The 19612-nt window shown below is 47.5% G+C and overlaps 1 protein-coding gene across 1 annotated transcript; it reads right to left on the minus strand.

Moving 5' to 3' along the window:
• Nucleotides 1-266: 266 nt before the first annotated feature.
• LOC134406459 (uncharacterized) lies at nucleotides 267-10980 on the minus strand. Its single transcript, XM_063137896.1, has 12 exons — nucleotides 10762-10980; nucleotides 10541-10652; nucleotides 9726-9819; nucleotides 8511-8565; nucleotides 8096-8236; nucleotides 6698-6858; nucleotides 5906-6004; nucleotides 5529-5674; nucleotides 4689-4863; nucleotides 1468-1580; nucleotides 1269-1353; nucleotides 267-1072 (listed from the first exon to the last, which is right to left on the minus strand). The coding sequence occupies exons 1-12, from the start codon at nucleotides 10883-10885 to the stop codon at nucleotides 1016-1018; spliced, it is 1362 nt and encodes a 453-aa protein (XP_062993966.1). The 5' UTR covers nucleotides 10886-10980; the 3' UTR covers nucleotides 267-1015.
• Between the last annotated feature and the right edge of the window lie 8632 nt (nucleotides 10981-19612).

Below are 19612 nucleotides of genomic sequence, written 5' to 3' on the forward strand. Positions count from 1 at the left end.
TGGAGGCGGGTTGGAATCGAAGTCCCAGCATGCCCCAAAGGATGCTGGGTAAGTTATAGCTTATAGCCAATCCCAGATTTGGGGAGATTTCACAGTTCTCACAGCATAGGTAGGGCTGTAGAAGGAATGGAGGGGGGGGGGGAAGAGTGTTACTAGTAAAAGTGTCCCCCCCTTTCTACCACAGAGCTGGTGTCACTTAAAGGCACTTTGTGTGAGATGGAGGATAATACAGTCACTTGTACACACTAATAAATCATCCAGAGAGGTTCCGAGGTATTGCTCACCAAATGGTAGATGCAGACAACAGAATTTACATTTGAGAGACAAAAGGCTTCCCCATTTATAGTGCTTGTCCTATTAGATGGGCCAAGGCCTGGTCAATATGCGAACTGGCCAGTCACAGATTGTATGGGGCTAAGCAGTGATGCAGGCATAATGCACTGCTGAAGGAGGAGGGCACTAATCAGGGTGAAGAAGACAGATGCTGCTATCCTATGGAAAAGCTGCTTGGCCTTCGCAGAGTAGCCGATAAAGCACATTACTGGCTTGTAATGTTGCCTGTTCAAAGACGTGGGCATGGCGGTACAATCATTTGGAACAGGGAGAGCGGCATAGCCCAATTGGAGGCAAGGGGCTGGTGGGGCAGTGTTGCTGTTGCCCCTTCATGAGGACAGAGGCCACAGGAAGGCTGGAGGCATTGTCCCATCAGGAGTGAGTGTAAAGGACTATTAGCAAGGAAATGTGGCAAGTACATCACGGTCACTGCAGACGCATGGTACTGCAGGCATGGTTAATCACAGTTCAGAAGGTTCACAGGACGCCATCTCTAGCCAATCAAAGACAAGGAGTCGACTGATGTGGAAAAGTTGCCCATTGGATCAGAAGGCATCAAGCTGACCCCTAAGAAGGTTCACAGTTGTATGACACCCTTCTCTGGAGCGACTCAGAGGAGAGGGATTTTCATTTGGGCTGGGGACGGGATTGGCAGTCTCTCCAAATACACTAGGGAGGAGTTTCAGCTCAGGTCCTGTTCGCCGATGCTTTGGCGAAGGTATTCCTCATAAAGCTTTCTCTGCAGAAAAAAATAATAGTATGACTTGTAAATGAAATGCAGTGGTCAGCCTCCTCTCAGGGAGGATACAGACACTTGGGCAACCATTACCCAGAATCCTATGCAAGGATCATGTGCCCTGCTGCTGCTAACAATGATCCTTTGCCCCAGATACCAAACTCTAAACCACCATGTCCAACTTCCCAGCGCTATCAACCTTTTTTTCAAGCACCACGTCCAAAACATAGTCCCGTCGGTCCTCCAGCTGCCGCTTCTGTTTTTTGGACAGAGTGGGCTTCGTCCTAAGTGAGGCAGAAAATACAGAGAAATCAAAAGAGAAGGAGCACTACGGAAACGTGGCACGTTGTCCTCTCTGCGTGGGGTGCTCTTGGTGGTAAATCAGGAGAGCGTCTTACCTGAAAGCATAACTGGCCAAGAGGAGGAAGAGGACTGAGAGGAAGAGAAGGCCGAAGAATACTGTTACGGTCTGGTCTTCGGGGACAAGACTCCAGACTGTGGCAACTGGGAGCTGAAAAATAGGATTGTGGGTAAAAGGAATGGTTGGTATTCTCACAGAAGATCATAAGTATAGTTTGGCTTGGTTCAGACAACACATTAGTCAACGCAGCGTGAAAACTCCACTCAACGGTTGAGTTTTTAGGGGTACTCCCCACACAACATGTTCTAACTCCACCATTGTGTGACTGTTGGCTACTGTGGAGTTGAGGAAAATCCATCGCGATGTTTGATTGACAGTTCCTCCATCCTCTCTCCTCCCCCAGTCCTCCCGATGGTATCCCATCAGCTATTGTTGCAAAAAACAATCCCAGTGGCTCTCCTAGAGCGGCACTTGCTCCTTTTGCCGCTCTTGTCAGGGAACTCTGTAGCCAGTGGGAAAAGTCAATGCAACTCAACGGAAAACTCCATGGAGCCCCCCACTCAACACTACAGTTGTGCAGGAACTCTCCTCTGCACAGTGTGGATATTCTGCGTGGAGGGTTTTCCAAAAAAACTCCACCGTTGCGTGGAGTTTTCCCGCCAGACAACACATTTCTCAACAGTGGTATAAAACTCCACCTTGGAGTTCTAAAAACACCGTTGAGAAACGTGTTGCTCTGTGCTCTGTGCTTTTTTTAAAAAAGCACCCAGCAATCCACATTTCATGCAGCAGCAACCCAAATTCTGTACCCCATTTTGCTGAATTCAGTGACCTGCACAAATTATGCAAAAGAAGCATGTATATATTAATTTTGAACACAATATTTATTAAGTGCCTCTAAGAATTAGGCACTGTCTAAATTATTTTTTCAAGTAAACCATAGCCCTGCACAGAGGCTTACAATTTGGAAAAAAATGTAAAAAAAGAAAACAGAGAAGTAAACATTGCTCAATTATGCTTTTGTTACTTATGGGGTAAGAAACTCTAAAGGACACTAACTCCATCCGTTTTTTTTAACCACAGTCAAGTCTCAGTTCCCATTTTGCCTCCACAAATTTCACTTAGTTTCAGATCAACAAGGGCTAAAAACATCTGTTATTTAGGGTACAATCCTATGCACATTTAGACGGGAAAAAAATCTACCACTCCCAGCATGGCTGGCTAAGGAATGCTGGGAGTTGTACCACTTTTCCACGTGTCTAAACCACAGGATTGCGTCTTTAAGAACCCAAAAAGAAAAGAAAAAGGAAAAGGTTGGGATTCTTAGCGTGCTGACTTTGCAATCATGTCATACGTGCAGAACCATGAACGACACACTGCTTTGGTTATCTGTGACAAACACAATTCTCCTAGTCTTTATGGCACGGGGTTTGAGCCCATTTCAGCCCCAGGGCTGAATTTTATTTTGAAGAAGCGGCATTCTGGTGGTGGGCGGAGCCAAAGTCAAAATGGGGAGGAGCCAAAAATACCAGCATATTTTAGCTTAAAGCTCTTACTGCCAGTAACTAAGCCTTAGGAAAGGCATTTTCACCTTTTAGAAGATGGGGGTGGGGTGGGGTGGGGTGGAGAAATGGCACAAAAACCAGGAAACAGACAATCACTGGTCAAGGGAAAGGGATGGGGGGCTTCTGAGAAACTCCAGGTGGGCCGGACATGGCTCATGAGACTGAGGTTCTGCCCCCTTGCTTTATGGGTCTGACTTACTTCCTGCATAGCTGGGGAAACTGCGTGTGCGTGCATTTCTCTCTTTTGTGAGACTTCTCTAATTGGCCTGTTCTTTAAATCCTTTCTCTTGAACTTGACTATCATTACAGACATAAAGGGTAGAAAACTTTATTTATTTAGTCTGGGAGACAGGTTCATTGCCTGTTCTGGATGGGGTTGCTCTGCCTCTGAAAGAACAGGTTCGTAGTTTGGGGGTACTCTTAGACCCATTTCTGTCGTTGGAGGCTCAAGTAGCTGCCACGGCTCGGAGTGCCTTTTACCATCTTCGGTTAGTTCGCCAACTACGGCCTCTCCTGGACAGGGATAGCTTGACCACGGTGGTACAGGCATTGGTAACCTCAAGATTGGATTACTGCAACGCGCTCTATGTGGGGCTGCCCTTGAAGCTGCTCCGGAAGCTGGAGCTAGTGCAGAATGCTGCAGCTCGGCTGTTGTCTGGAGCTGCCCCTTTCCAGCATGTAACTCCTCTGCTGAGGGAACTGCACTGGCTGCCTATTCGCTACCGGGCCAGGTTTAAGGTTCTTGTACTTGTGTACAAAGCCCTAAACAACTTGGGACCAGGATACCTGAGAGAGAGCCTTCTCCCTTACCAACCTGCCCGGTCACTGAGGTCATCCGAGGGCCTGCTCCTGGTGGTTCCACCTAGATCCATCCTCCGATTGTAATCCACCAGGGGAAGAGCCTTCAGCGTGGTGGCGCCCCTCCTGTGGAATTCCCTGCCTCTGGAGGTCAGGCAGGCTCCGACCTTGTACTCCTTTCGGCGCCTCCTGAAAACATCTTTATTCCAAGAAGCCTTTCTTTAACATGCAGCCTTGGATTTCTGTGTTGTTGTTTTTTGCTTCTTTTTAAATTTTGTTTTAACTGTTTTATTCTGTTTTTATTTTCATTTTCCTTGTACACCGCTCCGAAATTTTTTTCAATGAAGAGCAGTATATAAATATTCTAAATAAATAAATAATAAATAAATAAAGCTGAGACTCTAAAGGTTCATCTACACCAAGCAGGATATAGCACTATGAAAGCGGTATATAAAAGGCAGGAGCCACACTACTGCTTTATAGCGGTATTGGAACACTGACAACTGTTGGGGCCCATTGACACAGACCATATACCGCTTTCACAGTGTTATATCCTGCTTGGTGTAGATGTGTGATAGGCCCCAACCGTTGCCGGTGCACTTCAGTACCGCTATAAAGCAGTAGTGTGGCTCCTGCATTTTATATACAGCTTTCATACTGCTTTCATAGTGGAGTATCCTGCTTGGTGTAGATGAGCCCTTTGGATCCAGAATCCTACACAAAGTTTGTTACTTCTGCGTCACACTCTCCGCCATCCTGTACACCACTCAGGCTATCAACATGACGGGGCTTGAGTGAGGAGCATCGCGTGAGAAGAAATGGGGTAGTGGTGTTTCTGGAGTGCTGCAGAACGACAGGGAGTCTAACTGAAGCAACAAAAAAGCCCTCCACTCACCACATACAGCTCCAAGGCCTGGCATTGCTCCTCTCCCAACACCAGAGTCCAAAGCCGGCGAGCAAACGATGTGCCAAAAAGCAAGGTCAGGAGGAGAAAGATGGGCAGCAGGCAGCCAGCGATCCCGAAGAGCGTCCCCCGGAAGTAAGCCCGGAAGTTGCTGCTCCTGGCCTCACTGTGTGCAGAGAGAGGGGGAAGTGAGGAACACAGAATCAGGGGGATGAGGTTGACCACAACGAGGTCTCACACTGCCACGGACACTCGCGTCACACTACCCAACACACTAGTCCCTGATTTTTTCTCTGATATCAGTCCCTTTCGGAAGGCTAGGATCCCAGAACTCCACTGCCCCAGACCCAGTTTAACTACTTGTTACGTGTGCATCCCCCCACCCTTTCTTCTGAGGAAGGCACAGTGTTCATTGAAGGTTACAATCCGACACACGCTTCCCGGGGAGTAAGTCCTGTTGAAGTTAGTCGGACTTACTTCCAAGCAACATGAATAAGACCCTGCCGCTCACCACACAGCAATCCTGTGAGGTAGGTCAGGCTGAGATAAATAACACCAATTCAAATACAGAGGTTCTTTCCAACTCTTGCTTTTCACTCCATTTTCCTTCAGGAACAACCTTTCTATTTTATTCTCTCTTAAAATAAAACAACAAATAAACCTATACTTCACCACAGAACGGCCAGTCTGCCACGCAGTCAACTTTCCTGCCTTTTAAAAGCCCGCACTCCACCGTCCTCCCCGTGACTGGAGGCACCATTTTCCTGCCGTGAACGTTACCGTTTTCCTCAGGCGCCAAGCCTCCCACTTCCACGACTCCCTCTCTCTTACTTGTCATCCTCCAGCAGTTGCTGGGTGGCCTGCTCAATGAGGCGGCAGTCCCGCTCGAGGGCGTTGAGCGTGTGCTGAACTGTTTGGCTGATCGTTTTCTCGATGGTTCGGGAGATCTCCTCGATCTGATTAACGCAGCGGCTTGGCTGAGGGGAAGAGCGAGACTGGTCACCCACCTCTGCCACTTTACGGGCAACCGAGCAGATCACGATTTCCTCAGAGACACCGCCCCACTCCCTCCCCCGCCAACATGTCACTTGTTTTACAGTTTTCCTCCTCCGCCCATGCTCAGACTCTCCGCCTTTTCTCTCAACCTGGGCCACAATTCTCCGTGCCAGCACTCCGGCCCTCTAAAATGATGTAGGGCCGCCGCTCACCTTATTGGAGTTGGGGATGTAGATTGTGGGCATGTCAAACCCACACTTATTGAGGCCTGGACGCTTGCAAAGCTCCTGGACGATTTGCATCAGCACCCTCTGCCAGGGAAGAGGACAGAGACCAGTATCAAGAAAAAAAAAAACCACTACAAAAATATCTGCTGCTGCCCGTAAGCCACTTCTTTCCTTAAAAGAGGTATCCTGTCGCCCAGTTCAGTTATTTTCACAGCTCGAGGCTCAAGGAATTGTAAGCCGGTGATTAAGACAACGTTCTCTGTGGAGGGTATCTCTAAATGAAATAGAAAATAGTTTTGGGAACTACTAGCTTGAGGCTACTCCCGCACGGCATGATAGCACGCAGCGATGATAAGATTACTTATCTGAAGAGTAAAAATGTTTATCTGAAGAAATCGAACAAGATGAAACAGGATTAATTTACCGGATTCCTGTCATTACAAGAACGTTACTTCTTTTGTATATCAAAAGCACATGAAGCCAACAAGGAGTTTATCCCATTTAACGTACAGGAATTCTGTTATGTGTAAATGCAATTCGTTATGTTTATGATATACACGTTTGAGTGTTGATATAACTGGCGACTTTGCTTTAAATACTTTTGTAACTTTAATTTGTACTGGGTATAATAATTTATATGTGTAGGAGCGTACACAGACATCTCATGTTCTTTTATTAAGTGTTTAACTGTATTCAGTGGATGCAGCTGGATGCTCTTTGGGCTCTGTTCTTATTCGTATTTTTCCAACTGCAGCCCACTTTTCTGTTTCGGGATACCTGTCTGTCACCCTCCGCGCCCGCCTCATCCGCCTTGCTGAGGTAGAAATGCAGCTTGTCTCCATGTCCCTCGTTGAGCTTCTCCACGATGTTGAGGGTGCGCTTACATAGGGCCTGCCCCATGGGATCAAAGAAGACCAGGATGAGGTCACAGAGCTGGCCTGAAGCGAGACAACAGGAGGAAGGTGGCAGGGCGGGGCACGCGCAAAAAGAAGGTTGAGACGAACCACCGGCCAGCGGGCCAAATCCTGGGGTCCCATTCCGGACCTCTGGGGCTCTCCAGCCCCCTGTCCACTGTCCCCATCCCCTTTTCCCCGACCGTTGATCTTGGGGTGCTTTTCAGGCTTTTGCGTGTTTTTTTCTCCCGGTTCTAAAAGGTTGGCATGGTCCCCTAAGGCTTGTGTACTGTAGTAGTAATAAAGCTTTATTGTTTCAACCTATGGTTGCAGCAAGCATAATAAAAACAATACTAAAACAAATCATACATACAAGGTCAGAAATTATGCTCTATACATTTGAGCTGTAAAAGCGAAGTTGGCCAATGACAATGTGACAATCTTGTTGTTGCATGTAAACAGAAAGTGTATTCTTTCTGAATCAGACCAGCTTATGTACTGGAAGTAAGAGCTTTCAGCCAAAATAGCCAAGTATTTCTGGCCCCCATCCCCACTGGAATGCAGCCTTCAAGAGCTACTCCAAAACAGAATTCAGCCTTTGGAGAGGGCTGATATCAGAGGCTCAACACCACTGATATCGCAATACAGAGGAGGGCAGATTTTAGGCTAGCAGGATCTACTTCGTTTTTTACTAGAACCCCAAGGTCCACCAACTGGAGCCAGATTCAAAATGGCGGCTCGGGGGAAGAGCCACTTATCTACTGCACCCCAGGAGCCATACACTGGGATGGCCTGCGTGCACAAAGACAAGCCTACCTCTGAGTTAGTGTGAAACAACTGGGAGTTGGAGCCCTTTGCCAATCTACTGCAAATCCCGACCTACCTGCTGCCTACCCCAATTGCAGATGCCTCATGAGGAAAGGTTATTTCCCCTGCCCCCATGCCCTGCACTTCCCCACAAGTTGCTGTCAGAAAGTCGTCCCCATTCTTTGCAGTTCCCTTCACAGAAAATAGAGTCTCGCAACTAGCTTTACCAGTTTGAAAGAGCAAAACCCCACTTTTTTAATAACTGTTTCCCCAAAGTTTTCAACCACCCTGTTTCACCAATAGCTTGTCTCAGTTTCGGCCTTCACCCTGATACAGATCTCCTCATGCAAACCCATTTCCTTTTCGGATGGTTGCTTGGCCCGGAATAGCATTTATTCCCTCTTTGGGGTGACGTAAGAATCCGTTGCAGGAGCCAACGCCATCCGTTCATCCATGCCTGTGCCGCCACACTCACCGAACCAGATCAGCGCTGCTTCCACATCAAAAGGGTACTTCATGTCCCCGTCCACCAAGCCTGGCGTGTCGAGGAAGGTGACCAGGGGAAACTGCCTCTGTTTGGAGGTACATATCTCAGTGCTCAGGTACTCCGGCACCCCTAAATGAAGGAGGGAGCAGAATATTAAGACGTTGTAGCAGCCTCTTGCCGTTGACGGATGCTAAACTGCATGCCGGCTCTCCTCCTAACCTAAAAACTGACACCACCCTCCAAAATCTTACTACTAGACATCTTCATGATCGTTGGCAAGTTTTCAGCAATTAGCCACCGCATCCTTTAGATGCCAACTTCCTGCCTCAAGGCAGTAACTCAACCAGTTCATACTAGCACAGAAGTTCACACTCTGTTTTCTTCCCAACTATTTGCAACTAACCTTTGAAGCTCTGCAAGGCCTGGAAATGGGGGTACAGATGCAGTGTAGCATTACCCTGCAGAAATGAAAGGGGAAAACAGAAGGGGGTTAGAACATAGGGTATTGGTGTAGCCACAGCATAGATGGCTTTTAAAATGGTTAGACAAATCCATGGAAAATAGGTCCATTCTACCTCCTACCAATTATTTCTTGCTTTAGTTATTTATTTACAATATTTATATACTGCTCCATTTCTAAAATAGATTCTGGAACAGTGCACATAGGGCTAAAAAGTAAAAAGAAAGAAGATTAAAAAAGCAAAGGCCCAATAAAAACAGCAGCTAGTCAGTTGAGGATGGCTTCCTGGAATAGAGTTGTTTTCAGGAGGTGCCAGAAGCAGCCTAGTGTCAATGCCTGCCTGACCTCCAGGGGCAGGGAGTTCCAAAGAGAAGAGGCCACCACACTAAAGGCTCTACCTCCTATCCTAGCACAAGGAGGTATTAGCAGACTTGGGAGAAGTCCAGGGCTGCCAAAGCCCAGGGCTCCCAGGGAGCCTCGGCTAATGGGCAGTATAAAAATGTAATAAAATAAATAAAGTAACAAACAATATGACCTAAAGGGGAAACCCCCAGAACATCTCAATAAGGACATTGCAGGCACAAAATGCTGACTGACTATTGTGTGGGTGGGTGATGAAAACAGGAGAGAGGGGGAATGAATGAAGCATATAGAAAGCCAGCGTGTCTGGTTGGTGAGAGCACTGAATTGCAACACTTCGTTGCAGGTACCACCGGTCAAGGGCCATTAGCAAAAAATGGAAAGCCGTGTTCAAAGTGAGTATACCTGAGTATACTACAGGGGATGGCTTTAGGAGCATAGGAAGCTTCCTTATACAGAGTCAGACCCTTGATCCATCTAAACCAGTTCTGTCGACACTGACTGGCAGGAATGGCTCTCTGGGTTTCAGGAAGGATTCTTTCCAGCCCTACCTGAAGAGGACGGAGATTCAACCTGGGACCTTCTGCTTGCAAAACAGATGCCCTACTACCGAGCCACGGCCTTGTGTCTCCATCTTGTTTTGCTTGTGGGCGTCCCTTGGACACATGGCTGTTAGCAGCAAATTGCTGGGACTTTGTTTTGACATAGCAGGGAATTCCCTACATTCTCAGCTCAGTTAATCTCAAGCCCGTAAGCAGGTTCCCTAGGAAGGTGCCAGACAGAGGAGGAAATTCTCACCGTGAGAGATTCTCGCTTCCTTCCACTGGTGATGAAGGTGAAGCCCTGAGTCTCAATAGCTACGCCAGTTCGTTGGATGTGCTCTTCCACATACCTACAAGGAAACATCATGGAAAGCAAGATGGAATTTCCCCTTAATATGCAGGCAGGAGATGCAGTGTCCCAGAGATGGTCAACTTCCTACCACGAATACTGGTTAAGCAACAAATACCAATTGCCTGAAATGCCCCAGGAGAACAGCTATCTCTCGTCATCCCAACATCTTACATCACATAACGCTCACCCATCTTTTTGTTAAGTTAGGGAAACACCATTTGAGCTTATCGCGCAACTCTTAACTCAAACTATCCTGTATAATCCATAACAAGAATTTAGGAAACTGTTTATGGATATTTCCCCACTCTAGCACATCTTGCATGTAACGCTTATGTTTCAATGGTCACCAATAAATGACATATTTATATTTTGTTACCATATATCAATGTTAAGATTAGTACTAGCCTGTCATTCCTACAGAAACCAGTACCTCATAATTAGCTGGAATGCCTTTCCCAAGTTGTCAAATACCTTGTCAAGTTGTCAATGCCTTGTCCCAAATTGAGAATAACCACAATTTGAGACTACCTGCGATGCCTTGTCCTGCTAACATCCTTTCAGGATTCTCCCACAATGCCTTGCGCCCACGCCAATGTCTCGGGATTCCCCCACAATGCTTTGCACCCACGCTAACCCCTTGGAATTTCCCCACAAAGCCTTGTGCCCATACCAACTCCCTCAGGATTTCCCCACAATGCTTTGAGTTCGTGTCATCTCACCAGTTGATGAAGCTGCTCTTGCCAGCACTGTGGTTGCCCATCAGCATGACAGTCACTTTGCGGCGTGGGGGGAGCAAAGCCAGTCCCAATCGCCCCCCAATCGACACCAGACCTAGGACGGGCAAAAAGAGGGGAGGAGATTAGCAATGACACCCCACACCCCCAAAGTTGAAGACCCCACATTCTCACCTCAACCCCCCACCCCCCAAACACATTCTCACCGTGACCCGGATGCACATAGAGCGAGTGGGCCTCCCGCAGGACCCGCTCTGTCAACGATTCAGCCCCACCCGTTACGGCTGGGTTCGCGGCCTCGCGGGGCTTCCCACCCCTACCCCCCGGCATGGCTACCGGCGAGCGACAAGGCGACGGAAACGGCAAAGAGGCCTGGGAAGAGGAGCGGAAGAGAGGGGACTACAACTCCCAAGAGGTGCTTCGCGGCTTCCCCATAAGGCAACGCGGCCACCGGGCGTCAGTAGCACAGACTTTTCCTCTGTTTCGCTCGTAGTCTAGGGTAGACCATCGCACTACAACTCCCATGGGGCAAAGCGGTCTAGGAGCAGAGCCTCCTAAACAGCCTTCCTCAACCTGGGGCGCTCCAGATGTGTTGGACTGCATCTCCCAGAATGCCCCAGCCAGCTGGCTGGGGCATTCTGGGAGTTGTAGTCCAACACATCTGGAGCGCCCCAGGTTGAGGAAGGCTGCTCCTAAATATAGGCTCAAGGGGATACGGTCTTAATGGTTCTCTGAGGAAAACTTCTGGTTTCCGATTGCAGGCGGTAGGAACCTCCGTGGGGGACGCCGGAGCGGTGGGAATAGCAAGGCAGAAATGTGGAAGCTCGGAGGAAGCAGGCAGGGGCAGAAGTTTCCTTCCGTTGCTTTTAAACAGACATGCCGCCTACGAACTACACGGAAAATATTTGGGGGCTGGGAGGCTCCTGCCCCTTTTCAAGGCTGTGTGACAGGCAGAAATCCGTCAGGTGCAGTGCTCCCCATCGTAGAGATACAACTGTGTGGGAATGCTGCACCTATTGAAATTGTGTCTCTCGTTAAGACGTTTTATTTTACTTCGAAATAAAGTTAACAAAATCATCATCAACAAAGAGAAGAACACATACAATAATAAGTCAAGATGACTAAAGAAACAAAGGAATTCACTAATTATAATTCTTGGTCTATAACCGATATGGATATGAAACAGGAGCTTTTCATAGGTAGATCCCGACTAGAGTTATGAGAAAGGGATTGGAAGAGGTGGTGGTGCCTATATTTGGGACAGATCTCCCTGGGCAGGGCAATGAAAAGGATATTATGAATATCTTGTGCGCCTTTCTTATAAGCAGCCATGAGGCTTCCTGCTGGCCCTGGAAGAAAAAGACATGCCTGCATACCTGCTTTTTATACTGTATTTTGTATTTGTGTTTTTAACCTGTTGGTTGTTTTATTATGGTTTTAATTTTTGTGAACCGCCCAGAAAGCTTCGGCTATTGGGCGGTATAAAAATGTAATAAATAAATACTGTCTTCACTCCCCTTTAGGGTAGTCAAACGTTAACCGTGTCCCTCTCTTGCTTCCTGAGATGTGTGCTTGAATCAATGGATGAAGGGTGGCTGTTCCGGAGAAAAAAGGGGCCCCTACAGCCCTGGTTGAGGTTTGTCACATTTTGTCTGCACTCTCATGGGGGGGGGGGGGGGCTGGTTGGCCTTATTCACAGAGGACAGTTCTCTATTTGAAGAGGTGTCCTGTCCCAGCCTGGTTTAAAATGGAACAACCTTTAAGGAGGGAGAGCAGCAGGGGCCTTGTAGCTGCCCATGCATACTTAGCACTTGGACAGCAAACTGATCAGGCAGACGGGGCAACTAACCAATCTTCTCCACTATGCTGGGATGGGTTGTATTTCTATTTAAATCATAGTTGCTTTTTAAATTTGCACACACACATTTACATGTGCAAGTACTATGCAAATTGGTGCCCTTTTTTGCCCTCCCCTTTTGATGATGCGTTTCCTTTTTTGGGAGAAGGTGATGCCGTCCTTGCTCTCAGCTCAATGGATGGATCTCCTAGGCAGGTGTAGACAAGATTCCCTCTTACAGAATCTACTTTGTTTCTTTCCTAGAATCCCAAGAGCCACCCATCAGAGCTCAATGCAAAAAGAGAATTCAATAAACTCTAGGCCCAGGAATTTGTTCTGAGTGCCAGAAGTGAATGGAGCTTGTATAGTCTGCCCACACAAACATCTCCTGGTTACCCCAAGCTTCCCCCCTTTATAGCAGTATAAATGGGGGTGGGTGGGTTGTCAGCCAGAACTCTAGAGTTGCTATCCAAAGTGCAAAGCAAGGCACCTTGGGTAGCTCCTCTAGAGTTCTGACTGAAACCCAGGGCAGATTCGATGCCCCACTGACATCGGAGCCACCAGCCTCCACTCATCTGCCCTTTGACCACCCCCGATTTAAAGCACCAAAGAATCGTGTGGATAGACGCCACATAACCCCACTTCTACCTGCCACCTTTTCCACCACAACTCTTCTCCCCCAAGTCCTCTTCCCACTATTGGGCCATTTTCTGGGGTCCGAGCCCCACTGTGTGTGGAGAAAGGACATTTTGGGGGTGGGGTGCTTGGGGACATTTTTGTATCGGGATTTTTTTTTAAAAAAATGTACTCACTTTTGACTGCAATCCAGCAGCCATGCTGATTTCATTGCTGGAAAGAACAAGTCGAAAACCAAGTCAGCAAAAGCAAAGTCCACGGATGGGGCAATGTGACACCAGCTTCTAAACTGATGTAAGAGTCTGGCTACCCATGACATTCATCCCCAAAGGAGCTCTGCAGGTGGAGAATTGTGAACCTTGGCCCCTGCAGATGAGAAAGCTGGAGGAGACAGTAGTGAAAAACACACAGCATACAACAAGGAAACCGGAATCCCCAGCTGCCAATTCCATCACGAGCTTTTCTGTTCCTATCCTCGGTCACAGAGGTGGGGAACCTCAGGCCCGGCCCCCCAAATCTGGCCCTCCTAACTTTCAGGGGCTGCATTCCAGAGGAGGGTGAGGCCAAAATACTCCAAATACCAGCATGTTTTAGCTTAGGGCCAGTGTCTAAGCCTTAGGAAGGCATGTCAGCCATTTGCTGTGGGGCGGGGGGAAGCTGCTGTTCCAAGTATAAATGCTGAAAATATCTCCCTTTCCGCCCTCTCTTGCAATACATGAGAAACTTGTCAGGGCTAAACTGTGCTGGCAAAAGAACCCTTCCATCCAACAGCATCTCCCGCACAGGAGACCCAAGAGTAAGCATGCACCCTTACACACAAGAAACCTCTGCCAGGCGCACCGCTCCCTACCATTGCTATTAGTGGCCCAACACTCCTGGCAGCATTTGCTTTGCAGGGTCACAGCCTGGCCGCACGGAGCCAAGCAAACAGCCATTGCAACCTAGCATTCTGTTACTATCCATTTCTATTGCAGGTTCCATCGTGCCTACGAGGCGACCACTCAGGGAAGGAGGCACAGGGTTGGGCGGCTGTTGAAGTAGTTCGGGAGTAGAGCAAGTCCAGTACCATAGACAGTGCTGCAGGTGCTGCTTCGGAGACTGTGAGCTGAGATTCAGCACCACAGACAGCACTCCTGCAGCTGGGTAAAACAAAGCTTAGAGCGAGGATGCAGAACGTCCGGCCCCTCCCACCACTGGAATGTGGCCCTTGAGAGCGTCTTCAGAATTGAATTTGCCACCCTCGGGCTGAAAGAGATTCTGCACCCTTGGCTTAGAGGAACCAACAGAGATTTATATCCAGGGCAAGGGAGTGCTTCTGGGAGTCCTCCTCCTCCTCCTCAAGTGTGGCATTGTATGGCCTGGAGGCTTGCAAACCATGGCTGCCTGCAAAGGCTTCTGGGTGAATGGCTGCTTCTGCTTCTAAGCTAGCAAACTGTTATTTTGCTTCTGTCTAGTCAGCAACATTCCTTTATGTTATGAGAAAGATGAGTCAAAGCACAGTTATAGTGATCTCATGAGAACAGCAAATGCCTTATCTGTGTAGCCTGGTACTGTATCTGGAAGCTCGTTAAAGATTCCAGCCTCTTCATCCAATTAGTAAGTGCACCTGGGTGAAGAAGATCGTTATGTGTGCCAAAGAAATGCCAACTTGTGACTTGTTTATCAACAACGTGTAATCTCATGCTTTAGATGCTTATGATGAGAAGAGTTGCTTTGTTATTAATCCCCATGTATTCACGCTCTGAACTTGGCAGTAATGCCAAGTTCAGTTATACTATAACTGTCCTTGTGTCCAGGGATGGTGGTCGAGATTTCGCCTAAGGGTCCTCTGTGCAGGAAGCTTTCGCAGTCTGGTCTGCTTTTATTAGGATACATGTAATATGCTAATAAATGACAGTCTCCTTGTAAGCAAACCCTGAGTCTGAATACTTTGTCTCCTTGGAAACCCTGAAAGAACCGGAAGCTCATAGCTGGAGCTAGATGGACTGAAACAGGAGCCTGGTCAGTGCCCTGTCCTGCAGTCACTGACTTCATCAGGGTGGTGAGGGTGTGGGGCATGAGTTGCTCAACCAGTACCTCACTGGAGGAGTCCAACACCCATTACTCCAAGTCAAGAGGGAGAGGCCACCAGTGAGGGAGGAAGCAGCAGCCGGGCACCTCTCCACCGTGCCTGGGTCCAGCTCCAGCTGAGAGCCCCCTCCCTCCTGCTGTCAACTGCAACTGCTGAACTTTCCAATTAAGATTGTAGTGCCTGAGTTTGCTTTCCTTTTCCCCCTCCTCCTCCTCCCTCCCAATTCCCTTTCCTTTTGTGTCATGTCTTTTAGATTGTAAGCCTGTGGGCAGGGACTGTCAAGAAATACCTTTGTAAGCCGCCATGAGAGCCTTTTTTGGCTGAATGGCGGCATAAAAATCCTTAAATAAATAAATAAATAAATAAATAAATAAAACTTCTTGCAGATCACACTGGTGTGGTTCAGGATCTCATAATTGTCTCATAAAGCCTCCTGCACTTCCTGAAGCACCGGGACCAGCAGCAGACATTCCAGCAGGCTGAGCTGAGGGAGATGAGGTGGACAGCAAGGATCCATTCCACCAGTCCTGGTGAAAGAATTAGTTATTTCCTTCTTCCCTCTCCATCCCTTTTGCATTGTGCACTGAGTCTTTTTTGATCGTCAGCCCGCGGGTTATATATAAACTGCTCTGGGAGCCTTTTTGGCTGAGGAGCAGCATAAAAATACTTCAGATATGTAAATCAATATTGTCAGAGCCCTGGAGATGGAACACAGAGGCTCTTTGGACTCCCATCAAAACAGAGAGAGAACCACACACACTAGTTGAAGGATTTGCATTCAGTTTACTCAGGCACAAAGTACAGAAAAATAACCTAAGGCTCCTACCCATTAGACTGTAACATGCCCCCGAGGGGACTTCCAGATGATGCTTTTAATGTGCAATCATCTTGCTTCATTCATGGAATTTTATTTGTTTGGAGGAAACCAGAAATCATTGTCGTCTTCAACTTGCAACCCTCCCCTGTTTTCCCACTGCTGCTTCTTTCTCTTTCCTCAGAAGATCTGTCAAAGAGGGAAAGATGGAATAGCTGAACCATGTCTTTTGACTGGTAGTGCTAGGAACTGTCTGTTTGAAAGCATGTTGGGTTTACAAGAATGGTCTGTTCTACTTAATGACATGGAGAGCAAAGCAGGGAAGAGAGAGGGAGAGCGTTTCTTCATGAGGCTTTTATTGCATGCTTGCGAATGGCCACTCATGGAAGTTTGCAGGTCTTTTACATGATGTCATCAACCTCCAGAATGTCTCCCACACTTTTTAAGCTTTATCCTTCTTTTAAAAAGATTGGCGATAAACTGAATCACAGTTAATGTGACATATTGGCAGTGTGTAATGCTGGCGTTGCACTACAATACAGCCACTAGATGGCACTGTTTCATTAAACATATAGAGCTTTATCACACCAGCGTTATACTGTGCAATCACTGCGAATTGCGTGCAAAGGACTCTGAAGTTTTCCATCTTATAATCTGCTTTTATTGTGAAGTACTCCCATGCATCCTGCTTTAATTGTGCTATAAAGGCAAAAGACTCGCCCTATTTTGCTATTGGTTTTCGAGCGTATTATTTCCGAGTGGCCGCTGGGGCGCACGAGCAGGATTTGAAGAAAAATTAAACAAATGCTTACATCTGCGTAAGCTTTAAAGATGAAGATGTCATAATTGGCACAGTAATAGATATTAAGGAGAGCTTTAAGCATACCAAATTTGAATCAGATTGGGTCATCTGTTGATTTTTAATGTTCCCCCCTTAAACCCATTTTCTGGTATGCAAAGGATCTCTGCCGCCTGGTAGCAACAACAACAACAACAACGCTGACAGCTTAGTGCTTTAGCGGATAATTTGAGGGAAACAGGTACGTGGGATGAAGCTCATAGAGCATTGCCAAGAAAGGAAGTTTTCAACTCAAATCACATGTCCGCCTTCTAAACAAGTCCATCGTAAACCCACAAAGACACCAGAAAAAGAAAGCCCCGGTAAGGATGCGGGAGTTCTGTCTCGTGTGATGAAACTCAGAGTGAAAACAGCTGTAGCACTAAGGCAACCTTCCCCAAATTGGTGACCTCCAGATATGTTAAGCTACAACTCCCATAATCCCCCAGCCAGCTATGGGAGTTGTATTCTGCAGGGTATCAGGTTGGGGAAGACTGCACTGAGGTGATCTACAATTGGCCAGGTTGGGCTGCTCTTTCAATTTTTTAAAAAGATGTCAGAACTGATGAGTTCATAAAAGAGACAGAAAAGGAATGGGAGGCAGAAGAGCAACAGTCCGATGATGATGATGATGATGATGATGATGATGATGATGATGATGAAAATAACAGGCATTTCCAAACAACAGAAGGTCCTGATGATGACATCTTCAGCCTATTACCCTCCTGTGTTTTCCTACCACTTCTTCTATCTTTTGTCATTCTACACAAACGCACTAAAAGATAAAGAGGAAAAGATGGAATCGCTGCACAATATCTTGATTCTTAGCGCTAGGAGCTGTCTATTGGGAAGCACCCGACTTCTATCTTATTTTCGTCACAGCCGGTGAAATCAACAATGTCAGATGTGTTTTTATGAAAGTCTCTGAGCGATATGGAAGTGCGCTCATAGCTGTGTGCGGAAAGCCAAGCCGCTGCTTCCCAGTTCCCGGGCAAGGCTGTCATCTAGCTGTTTGCTTTGGGCCACCGTGACATACTCCTTCCAGTCTCCCACGCTGCCTGTAGATGGGGAAAACAATCAAGACAAGACCTTGAACAATCCTGTGCCCAAAACTCTATTCTTGTTACTGATCCTCTAACCCAGCAGATTTCAAAAGCTCTTGCCACATCATTGTATCTCTTCTGTAACCTTTCCCAACATTGTGCATGCCACTACTTGGTGGGGTACTCAAGACAACATGATAATAGTTGACTACTGTGTCATCCAAACACAGCAAGTGTGTTTGGATTTCATCAGAGTTTCTCCTAAATTCCAGAAACTGTCAGTGGATGGACACACACACACATACACCCCCCCCCAACTATGCTGGTAGCCTTTATTTAGCCCCTTACCCCCGTTTACCTGATTTGGGGTAAGTGGAAATTAGGAGGTCATCAGGCCAGGCTTTAAAGGCCCATACAGCACCCCAGTTCTCTGCATCTTTGCTGAGCAAAGGGACTCCCTTCACCTCCAACAGCTTCATGCGCTTGATGGACACGGGGTGCAAAACATCCATTCCAGATTCAAGACCCATCCCCTTGCAGGGCAGGAAAAGGGATCGTATGAGTGGATTATGAACCCTTCGTCTCCTAAGCAGCTATTTCCACTGCCCACTCCCACTGGTGCCCCCTGATGTCAGTCAAGTACAAGGACAGGCCCACCTACCAGCTCTACTTCCCTTTCAGTCTGTCAGCTTTCCTTCTGTCATGGACCCTGATTCACAGTAACGACAGCCCAGCGTTCCGGTTGAGTATGGATTGTTGCTGAATTGTGGCTCGTGTTGAATTGTGGGTTTGTCGTTACGTGCAAACCTGCACTAGGGTTTAACTATGGCTTGTTAACCACAAACAAGCCAGAATTTACAACCCAACAACAAACCATGAGTTCTCATCCTGGTTTGTTAGTGATGATGGCAGTGCCATGATGTCAAACATCAATTTGCCCCAATCACGGATAAAGCAGTGTGTGCGTGTGGATAAAAGAATGAAAGTGCCCAAGGGACACACAGCCAGGGGCGGGGGGATTTACACAGCAGGCCCTGCTGGTAGCTTTCTCCCTGCTTCATAGAATCATAGAATAGCAGAGTTGGAAGGGGCCTACAAGGCCATCGAGTCCAACCCCCTGCTCAGTGCAGGAATCCACCCTAAAGCATCCCCAACAGATGCTTGTCCAGCTGCCTCTTGAAGGCCTCTAGTGTGGGAGAGCCCACAACCTCCCTAGGTAACTGATTACCTTCGCTGGAGCCTGGCTAAGAAGGCATGGAGGTGCGGGGGATTGGGTACATTTTGATTAGAAAAAAAAATACTCACTTTTGATTGCAGACCTGCAGACGTATTGCTTTATTCCTTGAAAAGAAATAACAAGTATGAAGAAATGGAGAGCAAAGTCCAAGGGCGGAGAATCAAGCTCCACTGCCTAATAAGTTTTGGTAAATGTATATATGAGCCTGGCTACACGTTACATTCATGGCTTTGGAAGGAGCCAAGTGGCTCTGCCCGCCAAGAAGACGGGCAGAGAAACTGGCGGGAGGCCACTGGTGAAAGGGGCCAGTATGCTTGTCTGAGAATGGAAACACCTCTGAGTAAGAGCTGGGTTTTATATTTCCAAAATGGAGGCTCCGACATCTTTCCCTTTCTGGTTCGGAGCAACCTAGGAGCAGCTGCAGGTCCAGCCGTCACATAACCTGGACATTGCGTCTCACCAAATTCACCACCAAGTTTAATTTCCCCCTCCCTGATCCCTCCTCCACCCCACCAAAATCCTTGCTTTCTCCCCTCTTTTTTGGGGGGGAGGGGGAGGTTCCCCCCCTTAATATCTTCCCT

Source organism: Elgaria multicarinata, chromosome 11 (genome assembly GCF_023053635.1).
Source record: "Elgaria multicarinata webbii isolate HBS135686 ecotype San Diego chromosome 11, rElgMul1.1.pri, whole genome shotgun sequence".
Lineage (NCBI taxonomy): Eukaryota > Metazoa > Chordata > Lepidosauria > Squamata > Anguidae > Elgaria > Elgaria multicarinata.